General features: G+C 37.9%; 3 protein-coding genes across 3 annotated transcripts in view; 2 read left to right on the top strand and 1 right to left on the bottom strand.

Annotated features, from left to right (window-relative positions):
• LOC134673486 (uncharacterized) overlaps positions 1–14,036 on the bottom strand; it is a 37,323-nt gene extending 23,287 nt beyond the window's left edge. The window contains exon 1 of the mRNA XM_063531483.1: positions 13,605–14,036. Within this exon, the coding sequence (XP_063387553.1) occupies positions 13,605–13,704 (100 nt within the window). The 5' untranslated portion in view covers positions 13,705–14,036. The remainder of the gene's footprint in view (positions 1–13,604) is intronic.
• LOC134674253 (scavenger receptor class B member 1-like) overlaps positions 1–20,198 on the top strand; it is a 254,420-nt gene that overhangs the window by 81,733 nt on the left and 152,489 nt on the right. The gene's annotated exons all lie outside the window — the stretch shown is intronic.
• LOC134673475 (cadherin-87A) overlaps positions 16,150–20,198 on the top strand; it is a 66,689-nt gene continuing 62,640 nt past the window's right edge. The window contains exon 1 of the mRNA XM_063531473.1: positions 16,150–16,488. The gene's annotated coding sequence lies outside the window, so the exon portion shown is untranslated. The remainder of the gene's footprint in view (positions 16,489–20,198) is intronic.

The raw sequence follows: 20,198 nt of genomic DNA, 5'->3' as shown, positions 1-20,198 counted from the left end.
TATCGTCCTCCATTGAACATTGTAAAATATATAAGGCTAGAAGTAGTGGGCTAGAATTTTGACAAATAAAATACCTAACAGTTTGGGAATAGAGATCTGTGACGAAATTTCAAGTAAGAAAAGTTATTAGGTACCTATTCGTCAAAAATTCATTTTCCTCAATTCTTTCAGTAAACAACTTCATAGTATTTGACGTATACCGGGTGTGGCCTGTAACACGAGCAAATAATTAAAACATAGATTGTACTCCTCAAACGGTGACACTTTTGTTCAACAACTTAAAAATTATGAAGTATTTAGATTCCCTATTTTTCATACAAAATAAATATTATCTTCAATGGACGCCATCGCCACGCCATTATCTTGACGTTGCTTGTCACGCCTTAAACATAACAAAATTCGCAATACATTGCGTCTTAGAAATAATTTTAAAGTGTATTAAAAATCAAACCACAAGTTATTTTTAAAAGTCGCTGTACAAATGTTGGTCAGTATGAGGAGTAGAGCCTACGGTTTAATTTTTTGCTCATATTACAGGCCACACCCGGTATAAATCAATTATCGTATGGTGACAAAAACCGCCAGGCAGACGCGACTGTTACTAAGAATTAATAAAAAAACATGATACGTTTCTTGAGCTCATCCAATTTGCGAAAATATTTTTGTCCTTTCAGGAAATACCTTCTCACGTCGAAGGTACTTTATTTTTAAAAGGGTAGGTGTAGGTACCGAATTTCTCGAATATTTTCCTCATTCAGCTATAACGCTTCTTGAGTTAAGATTAAATTGCACTTAATCGGCAAGGTATCCAGAACATCTTGATTGTAATGCGATACAGCTTCCACTAATAAAGATTGGACGATAAGCCCTCCCATCTGTTTTTACGATACACCTAAATCAATTTTGGTGATAGATACAAAACTTGGGGGCCTAGCCAAGATGAGAATCATACATCGACAAACGCCAAGCAAAAATAAAACAATGTGGAATGACAGATGCTACGAAAAATCATGAGACAATTTTCATACATTATTTAACGATAGTACGATAACTTGTAGTTTTACTAGACGTTTTGTATGTTAAACTTCTACTCACTAAAATTTTTTGGTACCTAGGTAGGTACATTACAATTTTTAGTAGCGAAAACTAATATCGAATATACTTAGGTAGGGGAGGGACTCAGGGACGCAACTGGGGACCCGAGAGCTGGCAGTTACCTCGCTCAACGCTTTAGTCTGGCAGTTCAGCGGGGTAACGCAGCCAGCATCTTGGGGACCTTGCCACAGGGGCCTTTTTTAGATTTAGTTTAGTTTAGATTAGTTTTATTTTATTTTAGAATAGTTTGTATTTAGTTTAATTTTAAGTTATTTTTATTTATTGTTTTTTGACTTGTTTTTGTACCATATATATGAATAAATAATCATGGCGGTAGGGGAGGTAGGGGACAATTGGGCAGTCGGGAGGCTTGGGCACTTTCTTGTAAATAAGGATTTATTACTGCCCGAGCCTTCCGACTGCCCATTTGCCTAATGGTCCCCTACCTCCCTCATGTGTTACTTATTGTTAGTTAAATATACATGTCAAACTCCATGCTAAGTACTTCAAAACTCCGGTTTAATGTATGGCTAGGTTCATGTGATTCTTAAACTGATAAATGAACAACAGTGGTAAGATTACATTGTACAATTCAAATAACTTCAACTAGCGGCCCGGTTCGGATTTTGAAATAGACATCTATTAGATATCTTTTAGACATCACTAATATACGATAACGATATGTTTAATATCGTCTACGCCTCGGCTAGTCTGTGGCCATGAGTAAACCCATGCATAATAAAAAAAAAAAAAAAAAGATTCTCGAGATACTCTTTGATGATTTCCACAGGATATGACTTAGAGATCCAATTCACATCTAATAGATATCTTACTCTATCTAACGTAAAAGTGACATTAGTTGCCCGAATTGCGCTGCAAAAGAGAACTGGTTGATATCTAAACTATAACGTATCTAGAATGGATCTAGTACGTGTCGTCTCTTGTGAATATCTTGAAGTTCGAATACGGCAGCAAGTAATGTTTACGTAATTGATCGCAGTATTCGCAGTTGACACGTAGGTCCGAGTTTAACGAATGGCACCGGGTCGCGGCTCCCGACTTTCTCTGGACGCTTGATTGAATGCGTGATGGATAGCTTGTGCTGTGATGTTTATGTCATTCATCGTAATAGACTAGGTTCATTCAGAAAAACCGGGCAAGTGCGAGTCGGACTCGCGCACGAAGGGTTCCGTACCATAATGCAAAAAAAACAAAAACAAAAAAAAGCAAAAAAAAACGGTCACCCATCCAAGTACCTACTGACCACTCCCGACGTTGCTTAACTTTGGTAAAAAATCACGTTTGTTGTCTGGGAGCCCCATTTAAATCTTTATTTTATTCTGTTTTTAGTATTTGTTGTTATAGCGGCAACAGAAATACATCATCTGTGAAAATTTCAACTGTCTAGCTATCACGGTTCGTGAGATACAGCCTGGTGACAGACAGACGGACAGACGGACGGACGGACGGACGGACCGACGGACAGCGAAGTCTTAGTAATAGGGTCCCGTTTTACCCTTTGGGTACGGAACCCTAAAAATCAATCTTCGAGAACTGTCAAGTCGATTTGCATTCGCATGGAGGAACCCCCTTTGTGATGTATTAGTTGCATTGTGATGTCTATGTCACTTCGTAACAGGTTAAATTCTTTAATGAGAAACGTTCTTCAAGTACAATTAAAACGGTTTGCATTCGCATGGAGGAACCCCCGTGATTATATGAAATGATGAAAATCGAACCCAAATGTAGCTTATCATTCACTTTTTTTAATTCTTGTATAAATGCTAATATGTACAGCCAGCCGCAGAGATAGCTGACCAATCAAGAAAAAAAAATATCCCCAATTTTTTGGCACGTTTGGGTATCCAGAAACAACGTGAAAAAACGGGCAAACAATATAAATTGGATCTCATAACCGGCGGCGCCATAATTAAATGTACAAAGCCAATAGATAACGTCTGTCTTGTCAACAAACTGACATTAAGATTAAAATGGCGGCATTCCTGCGCGTGCGCCTATAAGTAGTTTCTCGTTGCGCAACCGGTGCAGTTGCTGCTGACCACGTGCTTTATGTTTGTGTCCGGTTCCGGTGGCCAATAGTCAATATTTAACTGCATTTATTATCTTTGTTTATTTGTTGGGATCATAAAATCTGTTTATAATTACCGTCAACTGCTTCAACATTGCCTAACTATGCCAAACATTGCCTGGCTTAAAAACAGTGGTACTTTACTTACTCTACCAAATCGCTGTCTATATTTAATTCTTAATAATTGAAGAGGGTGACCGACATACATTTGAAAACAACTTAATTGGTCCACTTAGTTTCCGAGAAAATAGGCTGTGACAGACGGACAGACAGACGCACGAGTGATCCTATAAGGGTTCCGTTTTTACCTTTTGAGGTCCGGAACCCTAAAAACTTACAATGGAAACTGAAAAATTTTTTCGCTTCAACCAAACCAATTATGGTGTGGGTGTATTTTACCAATAGGTACTTTAAAGATAAATATTCACTTTAAGTTTTCAATCAATCAATCAATTTAGTTTGCTATAAAAAGGGGTTGGTTTACAGGTGTTATCACAATATTTAATTCAAAATTTTTAATCCAGCATTAAATAGGCCCAAATTTTTATTCACCAGCATTAAGTACTTAGGCCCAAATACCACTGTTGTTAAGTAATTAAGTTTTAACTCACACACATTATTTACTATTACAAGCAAAAACTTTGTTTGGAAAATGAACTTTTTACAAGTCCATCCAGCCACGTAATGTTCATTACGCAACCACGGTCATACTCGGTTTCCAATCTGGCGCGTGCTATGCCGAAAATGAGAGTCATTTTATTTTATTGCACTGTACACTGGTATTTTTAGATCAAGAAATCATCTTAAGTTTAATGAAAGAATGGTGCGGAAGTATTTAAGGCATGATAGGACGATGTGTTAAATGGTAAATTACTTTGAAATTATCGTCATAGTTTTGAAAACGTGTTTAAAAAAATTTGTTTCTGTGTGATGTTTTTTACGTTGATGGGATGTGGGTAGGATGATAGATGTAATTTCCATACAATTTATAATAATTGAAGGGATGTTTACAAAAACAACATAACTGCTTTATTAGAGCGGTTGACACTTTTTAAGAACATTGATCGTTTCAGGTGTTAACCAGTGTAGTCAGTTATGTTGTTTTTGTAAACATCCCTTCAATTATTATGTATGTACCTAAATATCGTTTAAACAGTCCAATTCTCTCATTCAGCGGTAGCTCATTCTTTGAACAATACTGCTCAAACTAACCTATGACGTAACCCGCAAATACAATAAAGCCGTGTTTACACTAACTAGCGGATTGAGACAAGTAATCGTGTCATCTGGCGACCCCAGAGAAAGCGGTGTAGGGCTGCAAGTAGGAAATGAAAATAGCTTTCCGCCGTATCGGGTAAATGCCAACGAACTGTAATGCTATACGTAATTAAGCTAATCGCAATCGATATTCGTCATCCGGTGCTGTTTTCTCGTAGATGTAATCTGTAATCACTTTTTCTACGATGTGATTAATGATTACTTTGAATTACTGCTTGCATATTTACTACGTAAGACTGGGATCCCTATTATAGATAGACAGATATAATATTATTTTAATCACATTTGCTCGAAAAATACCTTATTTCATGCAGGTGTACTGAAGGACAAAGGCCTATATTGTTCCCGCGGGAGTTATGGATTGTGAAAAAAGCTATAACTTTTTTTTAAATTATGTAGGTAAAATATTTGATTAAAATCAAGGTATAAACGAGTTTTACTTTTAAAATACCGACGTTTATTATTTAATACTTTTGTTTATGCCTAAAATATTTACTTTGATTAATTTAATAGCCGTTTAAACTATTTTTACACAATTTTCAATTGTGTCTCAATGTCGATGGGTCTGTGCCTTCGATGCCTGCACTGCCAAAAATTTTTGAGTCTCGGGGAAAGTTATAGGTTAGTTCTTATCACGGAATCGAGGTCACAATTCTACTCAGAAATTCGCGAGCAAAACAGTAAATACAGTATCAGGATCAGACTACGAGTCAAAAGTAGGTATCTTATCTACCATTCTCTAAGCATGTATCTATGAAGCACAATTAGACTGTGATACTAAAGAAACCGCCAACTTTAGATAGATGGCAAATACTTTTGCAGGAGCGTTGTTTCATCCGCTAATTGTGATACTTACTGTATCTTCGTATAAGTGTAGGTATTTACACAGGAATATTTGTCTGCATATTTCATTTCCTTGATGCTTTTGATTTATATCACCGTAACCAAAATTTCTTTTAGAGGTAAGGAAACATACATGCTGCTTTGGACTAATGTTTTTATTTTGAAAGTTTTTCTGATATTTCATTAAATTTAGTTTAATATTCACTTGAAAAAGATCCGGTTTGTGTATAATATCCCCAATTGCTGTATTTTTTCTCCCATGATCCTGCTCTCGAGTAAATAAACCGACCTTTAGATATAATCGCCGTAGAAACTGTTCCCTTAGCTCGCGGCGGCGCATGCGCATGGCCACTAAAGTTATTGCCAATTGTTTGTCATCCCATGATCCAATAAAGTTTAATGATCAGAGACCGGAATTTTCATTGCAATCTTGAATTGTCCTAGTGACTTCTCTTTATATCGACCTAACTTTTTATTGTTTTTGTTCTCCATTAGGCCGCAATGCCCAGTAAGCACCCTTACCAAGTTGCGCAGTTGGTTCCTAGACAGCGCTAAGGCGTTCGAGGAGCTTGATAAGCGCTTTGACTCACGTTAGACCGTGCCGTGTCCGGCGGGTAGAAAAATTAGCGCCAGAAACTCCGGCCCGGACACGGCCCGGTCTAACGTGAGTCATTCTTAACCGGTGATGCGGTTTCGGGACCGCATTGAAGGGACTTTGACAGCTGTTTCGGGTCAATTGTGAACGATAGAGCATCAGTATGTTCTTGCTTTTAGACTGTTATCCATTTCATAGCACGTAATTAAGTATCACGTTTGTTCTCTCATTTGTCAAAATATTAATGGCCTCAGAATTGGTTCAATCAAATAAATTAAGATATTCGAGTTAGTTTTGGCCCATAGTTGGGAAATATTGGAATATATTAGGGGTTTTACGGTAGTTGATAACTTTCGGGTATTTTTCTAGCGCACCTTTTGTTTTCCGTTTTACGCACGAAAAACAAACACTACGCTCTCTAATCATCCCACTCCCGCGCAGCCCTCCTTACACTCGCGATGAGCACGCGCATCGCTCTGGATCCCGACGCGGAAAGTGCGACTTTCATCGCCGTACGTGCATAAAAGTAAAAGTCGATAATCCGAAACAACCTTGGCCGAAACTAAACGGTTCCACTAACTTGACAGAATTGTTGCCGGTACTGTTGTGCACGCAAGTTTAGACACACGTCACTTAAGGTGACAGTCCATTTCCAAAGACAGCTGCAATACTGTTCATTTTACTATGGAAATTGACAATGACAGCGACGCGTTCAGTATCAGTAGTGCAGCTGCGGTTAGAAATGGAATGTTACCATTAGCCGTAACGCGCTGTCGACTATAGTCGCCGGCGACTTGGTCTCTTGTCGACCAAAACATAGGCAAATATATATGGCTAGGAGACCAAGCCGCTCGCAAGTATCTCTAAAACCTGTTGTGTTCTTCACAACTATGTTCGAGAGAGAGGCGGATACCAATTTGTCGTCTTGACAGTTGCTCGCAGTGTAAACGTTTCCATATGAACCTGTGTTCTTAGTTTTATGTTTTCTCTACATATGACCCTTTTTTAAAATTCAGGAAGCTGTTGATTGAGCCTTTGCTGGACACAAGCTACACGACAGTAGCAACACGTACCTACTTAAGGAGTTTTTTTTTTCACCGAGCATCGATGTTATATATTGGGAGAACGTAAAACCAGGAAATCAGAAGGAAACGAAAGATATGGCGCCGCCGCGAAAAATGTGCGATGGATGCAATATATTAAAAACTGCAATTTTGCGTTAGGGTAACATTCCATTACTGACCGCAGGTACACTACTAACTAGAGTACAAATTTAATAACATTTAAGCTCCGTGTGCTGAACTGTACAGAGCGTAACCGATAGTTTCCGCCATGACGGGCACGCGTGTGCGTGACAGCATAATCGAGGACCATCCCAAGGTCGGCGAGAAGGCCAGTGAGAGTGGAATATCTATGGTCGTAATGGTACTTGAGACAAGTAGGGTTTTGAATCATACAAAATGCCAAAAGACGTATAGAAATGTAGAGCTTAACGGAGACGCAAGCTCCGGCCCGGACGCGGCCTGGTTGAACGTGTGTCATCCTTAATTTGGATAAAAATCAATCTGCATTACATAGTTCATAAGAGCTTGTTGCTAGGCCTACATGAATAAAGTATATTTTGAGTTTGAGTTTGAGTACCTATGTATGACATTATCTCTAAAAAAATATGACCGCTTGGTATCTCATGTGTAAATTTGAATTATAGAATCCGTTTCAAATTATGTACTTAGTCATAGTCTGTATCACAAGTAAATAGATGATGGGTTTCCTACTAAAGTCAAATAAATTTAATTTAAGCTTGAGTCTAAGATTGAAATTGGTATGTTGAGATCACGACAAAACATTCTAAGATTTAATTTACTCTGATTAAGAATTTTGAAAACGCTATCATGCCATTTGGACTTAAGATCGCACCATGGCCTTTCAATGAAAGCATTGGAGAGTGAATAAATCAATCACTTCCACAGTGTTACTATCACAGATTGGTAAAAACCCGGAATAATCAACAGACAAAGGTAACCTTTCCATCATTCCGAGAGCAGGGAAATGATCGATTGACGTACAAACAGCAACACTGCTACACATGGACCTTATTACAAAAGGTATAAGGTCCACCTACGTTCAGTTAACAGTGTGGGCGGATGGCTGGAGCAAAACATGAGAAACTATGGGGAACAGCATTGTTTTAATGCCGAGTGTGAATTATGGTTATTTGTTTATAAACTGTTAATTATTTTCTTATAAGCCTGCAGTTTTGTTATCGTTATACCTACATGGTGTAACAAAAATAGTTGGGGTCCCTGTTGGGGCATATTCAGTATCGTGTTATTAGGAAAAAATAGAAGAAAAAAATTTTGACCCGTAAAATTTTGGCCTTTGTATGGAGGGCTGGCCAACGTCTTCCGACTTCATAGAAAAAAAAATCGCGTCAAAAATGTTTTTCGACTAATTTTCCTAATCAAAACGATACCGAATATGCCCAGATTCCCACTATTTTGTTACACCTTGTAGATCTCAGAACCTGAAGGCCATTTGTATTGTTTATTTTTATTTTTAATTAAAATGTTTATGGAACAGTGGCTCTGAATGATTGTTTACAATTACAACATCAAGTCTTTTATAACGAATTGAGCACGGGAAAGTGGCGCGAATCCAATTTGGATCAAAAACACAGTCTACCCAGTTGAAACATTATTGTCGTCGGTATAGTCTTATCAGGCCAATTCAAGTTTTAGTTATTAGGTCTGTTTCCGATATGATACTGATATGTCAGTGTTATTTTTGGTTGAAGAAATTTACACTGACAGATCAGTAATCGGAAACAGATCGAATAACTAAAATTCGAATTGGCCTGTATGATTCCCACCGCTGGTGCCGATAGTATAGGTACCATAATAATATAATCGTTTTATTTATGTCCAAGATAAATCATTCATTTCTTTCTCACGTACGTAGAGTTAGACCAAGAAAAGTCTGCAGCGTTTTGATAGCCCACGCAGTGCAAGCTGTCATCTGCAGCTGCATTACTTACTGTTGCGGGGTTGTTGTTGCCGCCCCTGTATGTTTGTCTATTTCCTCGATGTATAATGAGATTAATGCATTACATTGCGGCATTGGTCGATGGATTGAATTCTTCACTCCTACTTAGCCAGCAATTATCTAAAATTGCATGCCGTTTGTTGCAACGTCTATAGAAGCCCTAAATTTGCTTATACTATTGTGACACTGACCTCTACTAACCAGGCTTGATATCCCCGTCACGAATGTTTTCAAGTCAAAGTTTACAAACTTTAAAAATCGAACGCGTCAAGTGGAACTAATCAAAGCGACAATTTCGCCGATTGATTCATTGTGACGTCACACTATAATCATGTTACCGACTCCACTTTTTTACTCTTTTTTCCTTTCGACCGTTTCGTAATGACCGGATACTGTACCCGATAATAATCCAACGACCTTATTATCTAAGCTTTAAGGTACATTATCCAACGGTGTAATATCATGTTACAGTGCAAGATCGGTATATATTTCGGCGTAACCAAATAAATGACGTTTTCATAGTTTGTGGTTATCTTTATGTGGTTGGTATTACCGAGTATTACACAATTTACAAATTGTGTTACATAAATATTATGCGTGCGATTGGATTTTGTTATTATTTGCGCTTTATATGGATCTGGGTTAAGTTAATTATAATTTGTAATCAAAATATTTACATCGTTTAGTTCCGATTTAAAAGTCGTGTATTTGTTTCTGAGAAATGTTAATGTCAGATACTTAATTAATACCGTAATCTTAAGAAAATTAATAGGTTACATGTAGATTAAAATAGTGAGTGTGTTGTGTTTATTTTATTTTTTATTAAGATGTTTTGGCGTTTGCTTGCTCAGAATCGCACCAGTGGGGCTAACGCGAAAACCGAAATTCGCAAATTGCGGGGATCTTTCTCTTTTACTCTAATGAAGGCGTAATTACAATTAGAGTGACAGAGAAAAACGCCCGCAATTTGCGAACTTCGATTTTTGCGGTTGTAGCCCAGAGGGCCTACCTTCAATATCGAGAAATCGTAAAACGTTATCTGCCTCTGTATCACTCAAATTTGCAAGAAGGATATAGAGCAGCATTTCCCAAAATATGGGTCGCGACCCATTGGTGGGTCAGGAGCAAATACTGAGTGGGCATTGAAACTACTAGGGAAAGTAGGGAATCTAAACCTTCCCATTCATATTTTGCCCCCTTTTTATAAGACGCCCGAGAGATGAGTCCTGAATTGGCAATTTTTATTAGGTGGGTCAGACACTCAGATCCCAGTCAACTTTGGGAACCACTGATATAGAGGCAGACGATGATTTTCGATTATTAGTTGTTGGCAGCAGGCCCTCAGAGGGCTTACCGCGAACCACGTTCGACGTGTTGCCTCCCTGTCACACTTACGTACGAATTTACAAGTGCGACAGAGAGGCAACACGTCGAACGTGGTTCGCGGTAGGCCCTCAGAATCGGTTCGAAGAATTCGTAGAAGTTCTGGTGGCCTAGTGGTAAGAGCGCGTGAGTTTCAATCGGAGTCGCGGGTTCAAACCCCGGCTCATACCAATGAGTTTTTCGGAACTTATGTAGGATTACAAAATATCATTTCTGCATTTACCAGTAGCTTTTCATTGAAGGAATTGCAAGGAAACCGGATTCCCAATAAATTCCAATAAAGCCTAGTTTCCTCTCTGGGTCGGAAGGTCAGATGGCTGCCACTTTCGTAAAAACTACAAGTAGAAAGATTTTGGACCGTGCTTACTTGGGTTGGGTAGGTAGTTTTGCGTTGCCGATTTTCTCAATTAAGGCGTTAAAATGTTACTTAAATTGATACAATCGCCACTCACAGAAATTACAACAAAACAAATCACAGTTAGTGCAAAATTGATTCAATTAGAAACTCCGTTATATTTCGTAACAGGCCGCGTAGCCAAGATGCCGATCGCTTACGCTCCGTAGCGATCGAAACACAACTGTCACTGTCGCACCAATATGGAAGCGTGATAGAGAGATATAATGCTTTTCGTTGTCGAAGCGATAGCGATTGTAACCTTGGCTAGGCCGGCAGTCCGATCGAACTATCCAAGGCACAAGATTGGTTGCAAATTATCGCCTCGATGGTTTCTATTCTACTTATTATGTATTGTCTGTGGCGAAAACCCCTTATTTCGATTATTATGGATATCTGTGATATGAATAATGGGGAAAGTGGAGGTTACGAATATTTAAAATTTGCGGAGGAATATTGCGAATTTATCAGGCGATAACTCGAATTAGCTCAGTAATCATAGAGTTTCGGTTCTGCCACACAACTTTAAATGCCATTCAAAAAGGAATTGTAATGTTTACAGTACTTTCATAAAATAAATTCTAATTGTATAGGTACGTATTAAAACCATAAGTGGCATTGTAATAGGTAACTATTTTATTGTGCTATTTAAGATTAACTGTTGTTTTTCTAAAAATTGTCTGGTGCTTTATTTCGTGCATGGTGTGAAATAATTTATTTTTCTCAAAAATGGACGGCAAAGTCGACTTTGCCATCTAAAAAATAGGTCGCGAAGCGCGGAGTTTATGGTCAGTCAAAAATTAAAAAGTTAAAAACATTGCAGTCTCGATTTTAGGACTGCAATGTTGCATACAAATTCCATTATTTGTCGAGTTCCAAACTTTTTAAAAGTTGAAATGGCCATATCAAATGAAGGCACAGGCCCATTAAACAGCCAAACAGATGATTAGTACCGCGACTATTTAGCTGTCTCAAATAGGTTGGCGTATTTTCGGCAGAAAAATACACTTCTATTTTTTTATAAAAAAAAAATAAAAAGGCGGCAAGGGCTTTGTTCTGTGAAAATATATACGTAAGAATGTTGTTTTTGTAAAATATTTCTATGATATTTATATTTCTTGCACCATTTTTGAGAAAAGCACTATATATGACTCGGCTGGAAGGCTACTTGCTGGCTTCGGATTCAATTAAACGGACTCCCAAGGTCGTCCGTTTAAAACGAATCCTCAGCCTGCAAGTAGCTACTTCCGAGCCTCGACAATAATGTACTATTAATTACATGCAGGAAACATGCCTATTGTTTTGACATTCTTTTAACAAATGTGAAATTGTCAATAATATTTTAGAAATTTATATGTCGTATTTATGTCGGCGGCCGATCGTAAGATCAGGCATATCGTGAAATTCCTAGGCATCTTCAAAATATTTGACTCGTTCTCTGAGTCGACGGAGCCCCGCTACGCGGAGCTCCTATTGCTGGGCAGTTTGCCCTTCGGGCATCTGAAGCAACCTAACGAACCTATCTTACCTATATATTGGTTTAATGTGACTATCCTCAAAACTGAAAACAATACACATGAACATTACGATATGCCTGATCTTACGATCGGCCGCCGACATTTATACGTCGATCATGTGTCTGAAATGTCTGAAAAAAAAATCACTAGTATACTCTTTTAATCACTCGTAAATTCTACGAGTCCATGATACAACGATTGATATAGCAGATAATAAAGAAGTTACTGACGATAATGTATAATGAACTCCATCTGCCCGATCCGAACTTTAAAATACGTCAATTAATAGATCTAGAAACGACATGGATTAGATGTGTCAGTGCTTAAAGTGACGTTTTTTTAAGAAACGTCACATTTGACAATAAATTTCGAATCGGGCCGCATTGAATCAAATGTGCGCACGCGCTTCATCTAATAACTTCCGAATGCCTAATTTTGGTCAAAAAGGCATAATTAGGATTGTATTAAATTTTTTGTCGTAATACTCATGTTTGACAAGAAAAGGTTTATTTTTTTTTGTTTTATCATTTAAAGTTCCTACTCTGATAAAATTACTAATTTCTTTTCCGGATTGTCACATTTTAGTGCGGACTTTTCTATCATCGTGACAAACAAGAAAAACAGTCTAAAAGGAGAGGCGATTCTTTTAACTCTTTTCAAAAGATATGATTTTGAGTAGGTAACATAAATATGCATGCTTAGGAATTATTCTAGACCATTCATATTTTTGTTGTGAAAAATTTGAATAATTGTACGGTTTAGACTCACTTGTTTTTAGTCACTCGCGCGACATGTTTCGGAGACCCTAGGTCTCCTTTCTCAAGCACCAACAGTGCGAGCAGCGTTTACGACGGCCGTGTATCGCGTACTGCGGCTCGCCGCGTCGCACGCTGGGCGCATGTCTATTAGTATGTCTCACAACAGCTTAAATTCGATTCGTGAAAACTTATGTTTCTGATTGGAAATGTCGATAAAGTATTTTTAATTAAGTATAGAGCTATTCATATAATAATATTTCAGCCTATATACGTTACACTGATAGGCTTGGGCATGAGAGGGCTTGGGCTTATAGTCCTCACGATGGCCCAATGCGGGTTGGGCACTTCACATACGTGCACCTTTGAATTTCTTTGCGGATTTATTTATATACTATAGCATTAAGTATTTTTAAGATCTGTGCCCTGTTTATCAAAAGCTTGTAACTTGTAATACAAGTGGAAGTCCCTTTCTAACAAAAGCTGCCAATAACGGACTTCCTTTTGTATTACAAGTTACAAGCTTTTGATAAACAGGGCACTGATCGTTAACGTCTATTTTTGTCCTACAGAAAGTATATTTTTTCTAGTAAAAATAAATGAAAAACCTCACCTCTCGGGCTGTAAGCTCCCCCAAAGTCCAAAAGTTGTCCGACAATTAAAAAAATTACAACACTCCTGCTCACACTAGCCACACCACACCGGGACAACATTATCACTACACAGCACTAATATCACTTAAACATTACGATGTAAAAATTATTTAAAAAAAAGTTATGTTACTAAACTGATTTCGTAATCGAAATAAATTCGTGAACGCATCTGTATTTTTTTTATTTTTAAAGTTTTTTTTTTCAGGAAGCGACCGCTGCCGGCGGCGTCCGATTTAGAAATGGTACGAAAAAAGCTACGGCTGATTGTTGTTGTTGACTAACGATACTATGTTTTTACTTTTTTCCGCGCCTGTCATCCCCACTGGGAAAATGTTGCGCCGATTGTGGGGTTGGCAACCTTTTTTCTATAATTTCATTTCTTTTATTTTTCGAATAACTAGGATTCATATCGGAATACAATAGCTCATTGTCTTATACCTAGGGTTTATTCAATTACATATTTCTTATAAAATTGCAACTGCGACAGCGCGTAGATCAGCAGACTGAACTGTTATGAACTTAATATAGGAACCATTACTTGACATTACGTTTTCGAAAGGGATTTCTAAATTATTGCCATGTTGTTATCTATTTAGGTCCTGATGATGGGGCCCTGGATAGGTACATGAAACTCTTCAAATACCACAGGATGGCCCAAAAATATTTTTTGTGATATTTTTCTTACTTACAAGCATTAAAAAAAGTCTTTAAAAAAACGAAAACTATAACAAAATATCTTCAAAATATTCATCTTTATTTTGATACACAAACGTTTATTGAAAATATGTACTTATCGAGAATATGCCGCTGCAAAAAAATTGCTAACTTGGTTTTATTTTTGGGCCACCCTGAAGATACTTATATTATTATAGGCGTTCTTATTCCTAATGGTGATTTAAGTACAGTACACTGACAGTAACTAGCGTATCGAAAGAACCTCTTAGTGCCAGTTGCACCATCCGAATAACCCGGGGTTAACCAGTTAAACCGTTAACCCAGTGTTTAATTGTACTGGTAACCATGGTAACTCCAGATTTAACCGGTTAACCCCGGGTTAGTAGAATGTTGCAATCGGCGCTTAGTAAATTAGAAATAATTATGACTTAAAAATCGTAACAAACTGTTTACGAGCCCTGAACTATAGAGAGTGAAATGAAGGCTCGCCGGCGCGTGCGCAGCGTGAGTTGCAGTCGCCGGGCGACCCCGGCGCAGCTTGCACGTCTAGCCGAGATGGCAATCGTTGATAAAAAAAATACAGGATTATATGAATGATTCCTATATAAGATGTTAATAAGTTTGGGCTATAATTTTAAATTTTGTAGTTGATTTTTACTCGATTTTGTTATATACCTATATCATTTGGTGGCAATAAATGAATTACACACTTTTTTTACTGACATTGAGTAGGCAAATATTATTATATCATCATTTGATGATTTTGATGGCTATAAATAACTAGCCTAAACTCCTTACACCACGTAACAAAAAATAACACTCACAAAATCCGGTCCGAAGGACCAGTACAGTACACACTTTTCTTACTGACATTGAGTAAATATTATTACATGCATATGTCATTTGGTGGCAATAAATGTTGGAAGTGTAACGCTGGCCATCACATAATTTGAATTTGAAAATATGGCGTTCGTTTTCTTCTTGTCACTCGACAATAAATTTTCCTTGTGATGTGTTATAGTGGAATTTTATAATAATATACCAATTAAATGTTTCACTTCTCACTGCGTGTATCACTCTAGCTACATACAAAAATAGCAATAAATGAATTACATACTTTTCTTACTGAATTTGAGTCAATATAATTATATTATCATTTGATGGCTATAAATAACTAGCCTAAACTCCTTACACCACGTAACAAAAAATAACACTCACAAAATCCGGTCCGAAGGACCAGTACATACTTTTCTTACTGACATTGAGTAAATATCATTAGTATAATAATTATCATCATTTGGTGGCAATAAATAACTAGCTTAAACTCCTTACACCATGCATGTAATAAAAAAAAAATAGAAACATACATAATCCGGTCCGAAGGACCATTACATAATTTTCTTTCTAACATTGAGTAAATATCATTAAATTATAATCTTGATATTCTTGATACGTCGTCATTATCGGTAGTGACCGAAGTCAAAGGATGCTGTGTGTCTTATTCTGATGATTAATTTGATGAAATGCTTTGTTCTTAAGCTCCATCTGGCGGGAGTTTAATAAATGTCATACGACTTTTACTTTCATTTTTTATTTTTATTACTGCGCCATCTAGTAACGTTCTACTAAACTAACAAAAAAAGTCGATGGAGGAAAGGGACTGTCCGTCGTCGCTTCACGCTTGTTCCATAGATGGCGCTAACAACGCTAATGAGGTTAAATTGCAATAACCGTAAGGTTGCTTATCCCTCTCGCTCTCGCAGTTAACTATCACCGATGAAAGAGACAAAAACTCAGTGTCAATGTATCGTAACGTAAACATTTCTGTTAGTTGCGAGTCAGGTTCCACGGTGACGGGTGCGGTAGCACGGACCCAACGTGTTTAAATAAAGTTAACACGAAATACAATACGATATATCGGGTAATTGTTTTACTATACAGTGCTTCAAGTTTTTAAATAGTGTTCAGTTTTGTTTTAAGTTGGTTTGTGAGAGTTTTTAAGTGATGCAGCCGAGTTTTTGTAATACTAACGGTATTAGTGCCTCGTGAACTTTGCCTGAATTTTAAGACACACCTAGTGGCTTTTGAAGTCTGGTTTTTGTTGGAACACAAAAGAAACAGGATGTAACACAGAGCACGTGCTATTTTCACCGACAAATAGATTTAACGGTGAGTAACTACTCAATTTCACAATGTGTGTAACTATAGTAGTCAATCGGGATTTTTAACCCACATCTTTTGCGAATTCCTAATAACTTTACTTAAGTAAATATGTAATTAAGATTTACAGCTGTTCACGAGCTGGATGACTAAGCGCCACTTAGGTACACCATCGTACTAGCCCGGGGTTAACCGGTTAAACCGTTAACCCAGTGTCAGACTAAACTGGTAAACATCCTTAACTCCAGGTTTAACAGGTTAACTCCGGGTTAAAGGGATAGTGCATGTGGCTCTAACTTGGACCTTAATTACGCTTAATTAATTGCAAAGTTCCAAGAGCATTCGTTTTAAAGCTTAACTAACCTAACCCCATCGCACATAAAATAAAAAAAAAAAAAAACATCCTGGCAAAGGCAATCACCCATGCAGCCAATTATTATTTTTAAACATAAACTTCTTTTATAGGTATGAGTTATTTTATCGGGGCGTGTATGAACGTCAGTTATTCAAGAGTTTTATATTTTTATCAGCTTTTTACACGTCTGTCTTGCCATTTAGTCGGACGGCCTTGCTTAAAGGAGTTAAAGGTCTGCCATTCTCCGACCGTTTGTCACGCACGTTGTTAAGATGTCGAAAATACACGATTATGAATCATTTGTGACGTTCTTAATCAGTAGGTACCACTTATAGTCGCTTACCATAAAGACGAAATTTGCTTGTATCTTTATACGAATAATCTGTCTGAACGTACTTATGGTAAGCGTCAAAGTAGTAGACCAGGTGCCTTTTGATTGAGAACGTCACATTTTGGCGTTTTCTCGGGGAGCTACAGCATGGGGGATCAAAAAAGGAGTGTAGAGGTTTTTAAAGGGCCGGCAAAGCGCATATAACATCCCTGGAGGGCCTGGAGTTGCAGACGTCCGTAGGACATTGTGACCGCTTACTATCAGGCGCCAGGCGGGCCGTATGCTTGTTTGCCACGTGGTATTAAAAACCGGGCAAGTGCGAGTCGGACTCGCGCACGAAGGGTTCCGTACCATAATGCAAAAAAAAAACAAAAAAAAAGCAACAAAAAAAAACGGTCACCCATCCAAGTACTGACCACTCCCGACGTTGCTTAACTTTGGTCAAAAATCACGTTTTTTGTATGGGAGCCCCATTTAAATCTTTATTTTATTCTGTTTTTAGTATTTGTTGTTATAGCGGCAACAGAAATACATCATCTGTGAAAATTTCAACTGTCTAGCTATCACGGTTCGAGAGATACAGCCTGGTGACAGACGGACGGACGGACGGACGGACGGACAGCGAAGTCTTAGTAATAGGGTCCCGTTTTACCCTTTGGGTACGGAACCCTAAAAAGTCTGTTAACTCTGTAGGCCCATGAGGTGTGGGTGAAGTTTCTATCCGTTGAGCTTTATAACAGCTTGCAAGATCAGCTGATGTTGGGTGAAGCGAAGACCTTGTCGTTTGACTTCTATTGTATCATTTGTATGCGGATGGATGCGGCAAATTTGGCCGGCCTAGTTTTGTCACAATAAATAATAGTACTACTACTAGGTACAGAAGACTCACTCTCTAACGAAACGAGTCTGTTACGATCAGGACAGATATGGCCGCTAGGTGGCGACAGCGCCACGCGCGGCTAATGGCAAACTAACCCCAAAATTGGGGTCGAGTGGATGTACTTGTAGCTACCTGTAGCAAAGCGACGAAATCGCGGAGTGAGACACGCCTGGTTTTGTGCCAATTACTTCACACCCTGTATGTCTGTTCTGTGCTCCTAAATCGATGCTTAATTGACTTCATGTTGGTGGTTAACCAACTGAGACTCGTATCATTAAAATGTGCATAGCAAGTTCAGAAAAAGTTGTGTCAATTTTTTTACTGTGAAGTTTGTGATCCATGGCGTTAAGTAAGTAGGTAGTTAGGAGGGGTAGCCACATGTGCCCGTTTGGTGTCCCGGCTAAAAAGACGGTGTGAAAGTCAGGACATGTCCCAGGATTTTTTTATAAAGGAATTTGTACTATATGCTCATTTAGCGCATCAATAAGATTTAATTAGGTATTCATCATATTTTTTACGAGGGACGACACCTCCTTTCCCCTTCCCCTGCGTAAAAGAAAATAAAAAAAAATGCAACTGACAATGTCCGTTATAGTTATGGCAACCCTAAGTTAGGGTAAACTTATGCGGGTATAATAATAGTACTTAAGTATACTTTGTTGCATTATATTACAAATTCCTGCGCTGTCTGTGGGAATCGAGGGATTCAAGCGGCAAGCTCATATTTTATCAAGTTTCATGACTTTCATCACAGAATACCTAAATAATAGTACTAAGTACAGAAGACTCACTCTCTAACAAAACGCGTTTGTTACGATCAGCACATATATGGCCGCTAGGTGGCGACAGCGCCACGCGCGGCTTATGGCAAACCCCAAAATTGGGGCCGCATGGATGTACTTTTAGCTACCTGTAGCAAAGCGACGAAATCGCGGAGTGAGACACGCCTGCTTTCATGTAACGACTGGCTTGATTATAAACTGTTTTCTTACTTCGTAACGAGTAACGTCAGGGGTGTTTGACATAAAGTTTTAAGTTTTAATGTACTGTTAGTCATATTATCATTAGTCGTAGCTATAACTGAAACCGTTAACTTTTCAGGATTTTCGTAAGGTTATCCTATAGATAGGTTAGGTTAGGTCTGGTTTGCGGTAATCCTGAAAAGTTACGCGTTTCTGAACGACACAAATTATGACTACCTAAGGCTAGGCGCGCACTAGCAACTTTGTCTCCGCAACTGTTCTGAAGACCAGGTTCCTCTATAGCCACCCCTCTACATGTCTCCAGTTAACCCCCTTGACGGTATTATTTAAAAATCTACATATCCGTGGTTATCACTAACTACCCATTTAACTTTTTTTTAACATGCCTTTTCAATAACCATCTTCTTAAGGCTTCTACAGACCTTGTAACAAAGGACATATAGATATAGATTATTGCTGTCTAAGTTAGAACAACTAAATCAATCGATCAATCAAATGCCGCAATGTATTGCAAATCGCATGCGATTATCAGTAACGTTTGAAGAGGCCATTACATAAGTACCTACCTACTTGTAATTAGTCATTGTCTACCTAACTGTCGTTTGTCACTGGTCATTATCATAGGAATCTTGCTAATTTTAGCCGCGTGTTGATTTAAACTTCAAACTTGCCTAATTAAAGGCCATTGACTATAGTTCGTTTTTTTTTAGCATTAGAAAGAACTTGCAAGAAGGTAAGCGATCTTAACAAGTCTTTTAATTGAAAAACGCTTTTTAAAAATCAAAAACTATTATATACTTACTTCTTCTGCTTTCAGAAGAATATAAATGATCGTATTAGATTCATAATTGTTACATATTTGCCGTAACTTATATTTAAAATGTGTTTTTCAATTAAAAGGCACACCAAGATTGTTTACCTTATTACTAATGCTAAAAAAAACGAACTATAGACTAGAGAGTATATTAGAGATGCATATACATCATAATACACTTATGCGACCCCTATTCGACAAGCGACGTTTTGATCTCCCGTGTCATATTGATCACCCGTTGATGTGGGAAAAATCATAAGTTCTTGAATACGTACAATGTCAAAATTTGACATTAGCAATCCACAGTTAGGTGACAACCAAACCAAATACTGGAGTCAGTTATGTAACGCTGCCAT

Source organism: Cydia fagiglandana, chromosome 2, assembly GCF_963556715.1.
Source record: "Cydia fagiglandana chromosome 2, ilCydFagi1.1, whole genome shotgun sequence".
Lineage (NCBI taxonomy): Eukaryota > Metazoa > Arthropoda > Insecta > Lepidoptera > Tortricidae > Cydia > Cydia fagiglandana.
Note: the sequence above shows the minus strand (reverse complement) of the source record. Positions and strands in the feature narration are given on the sequence as shown.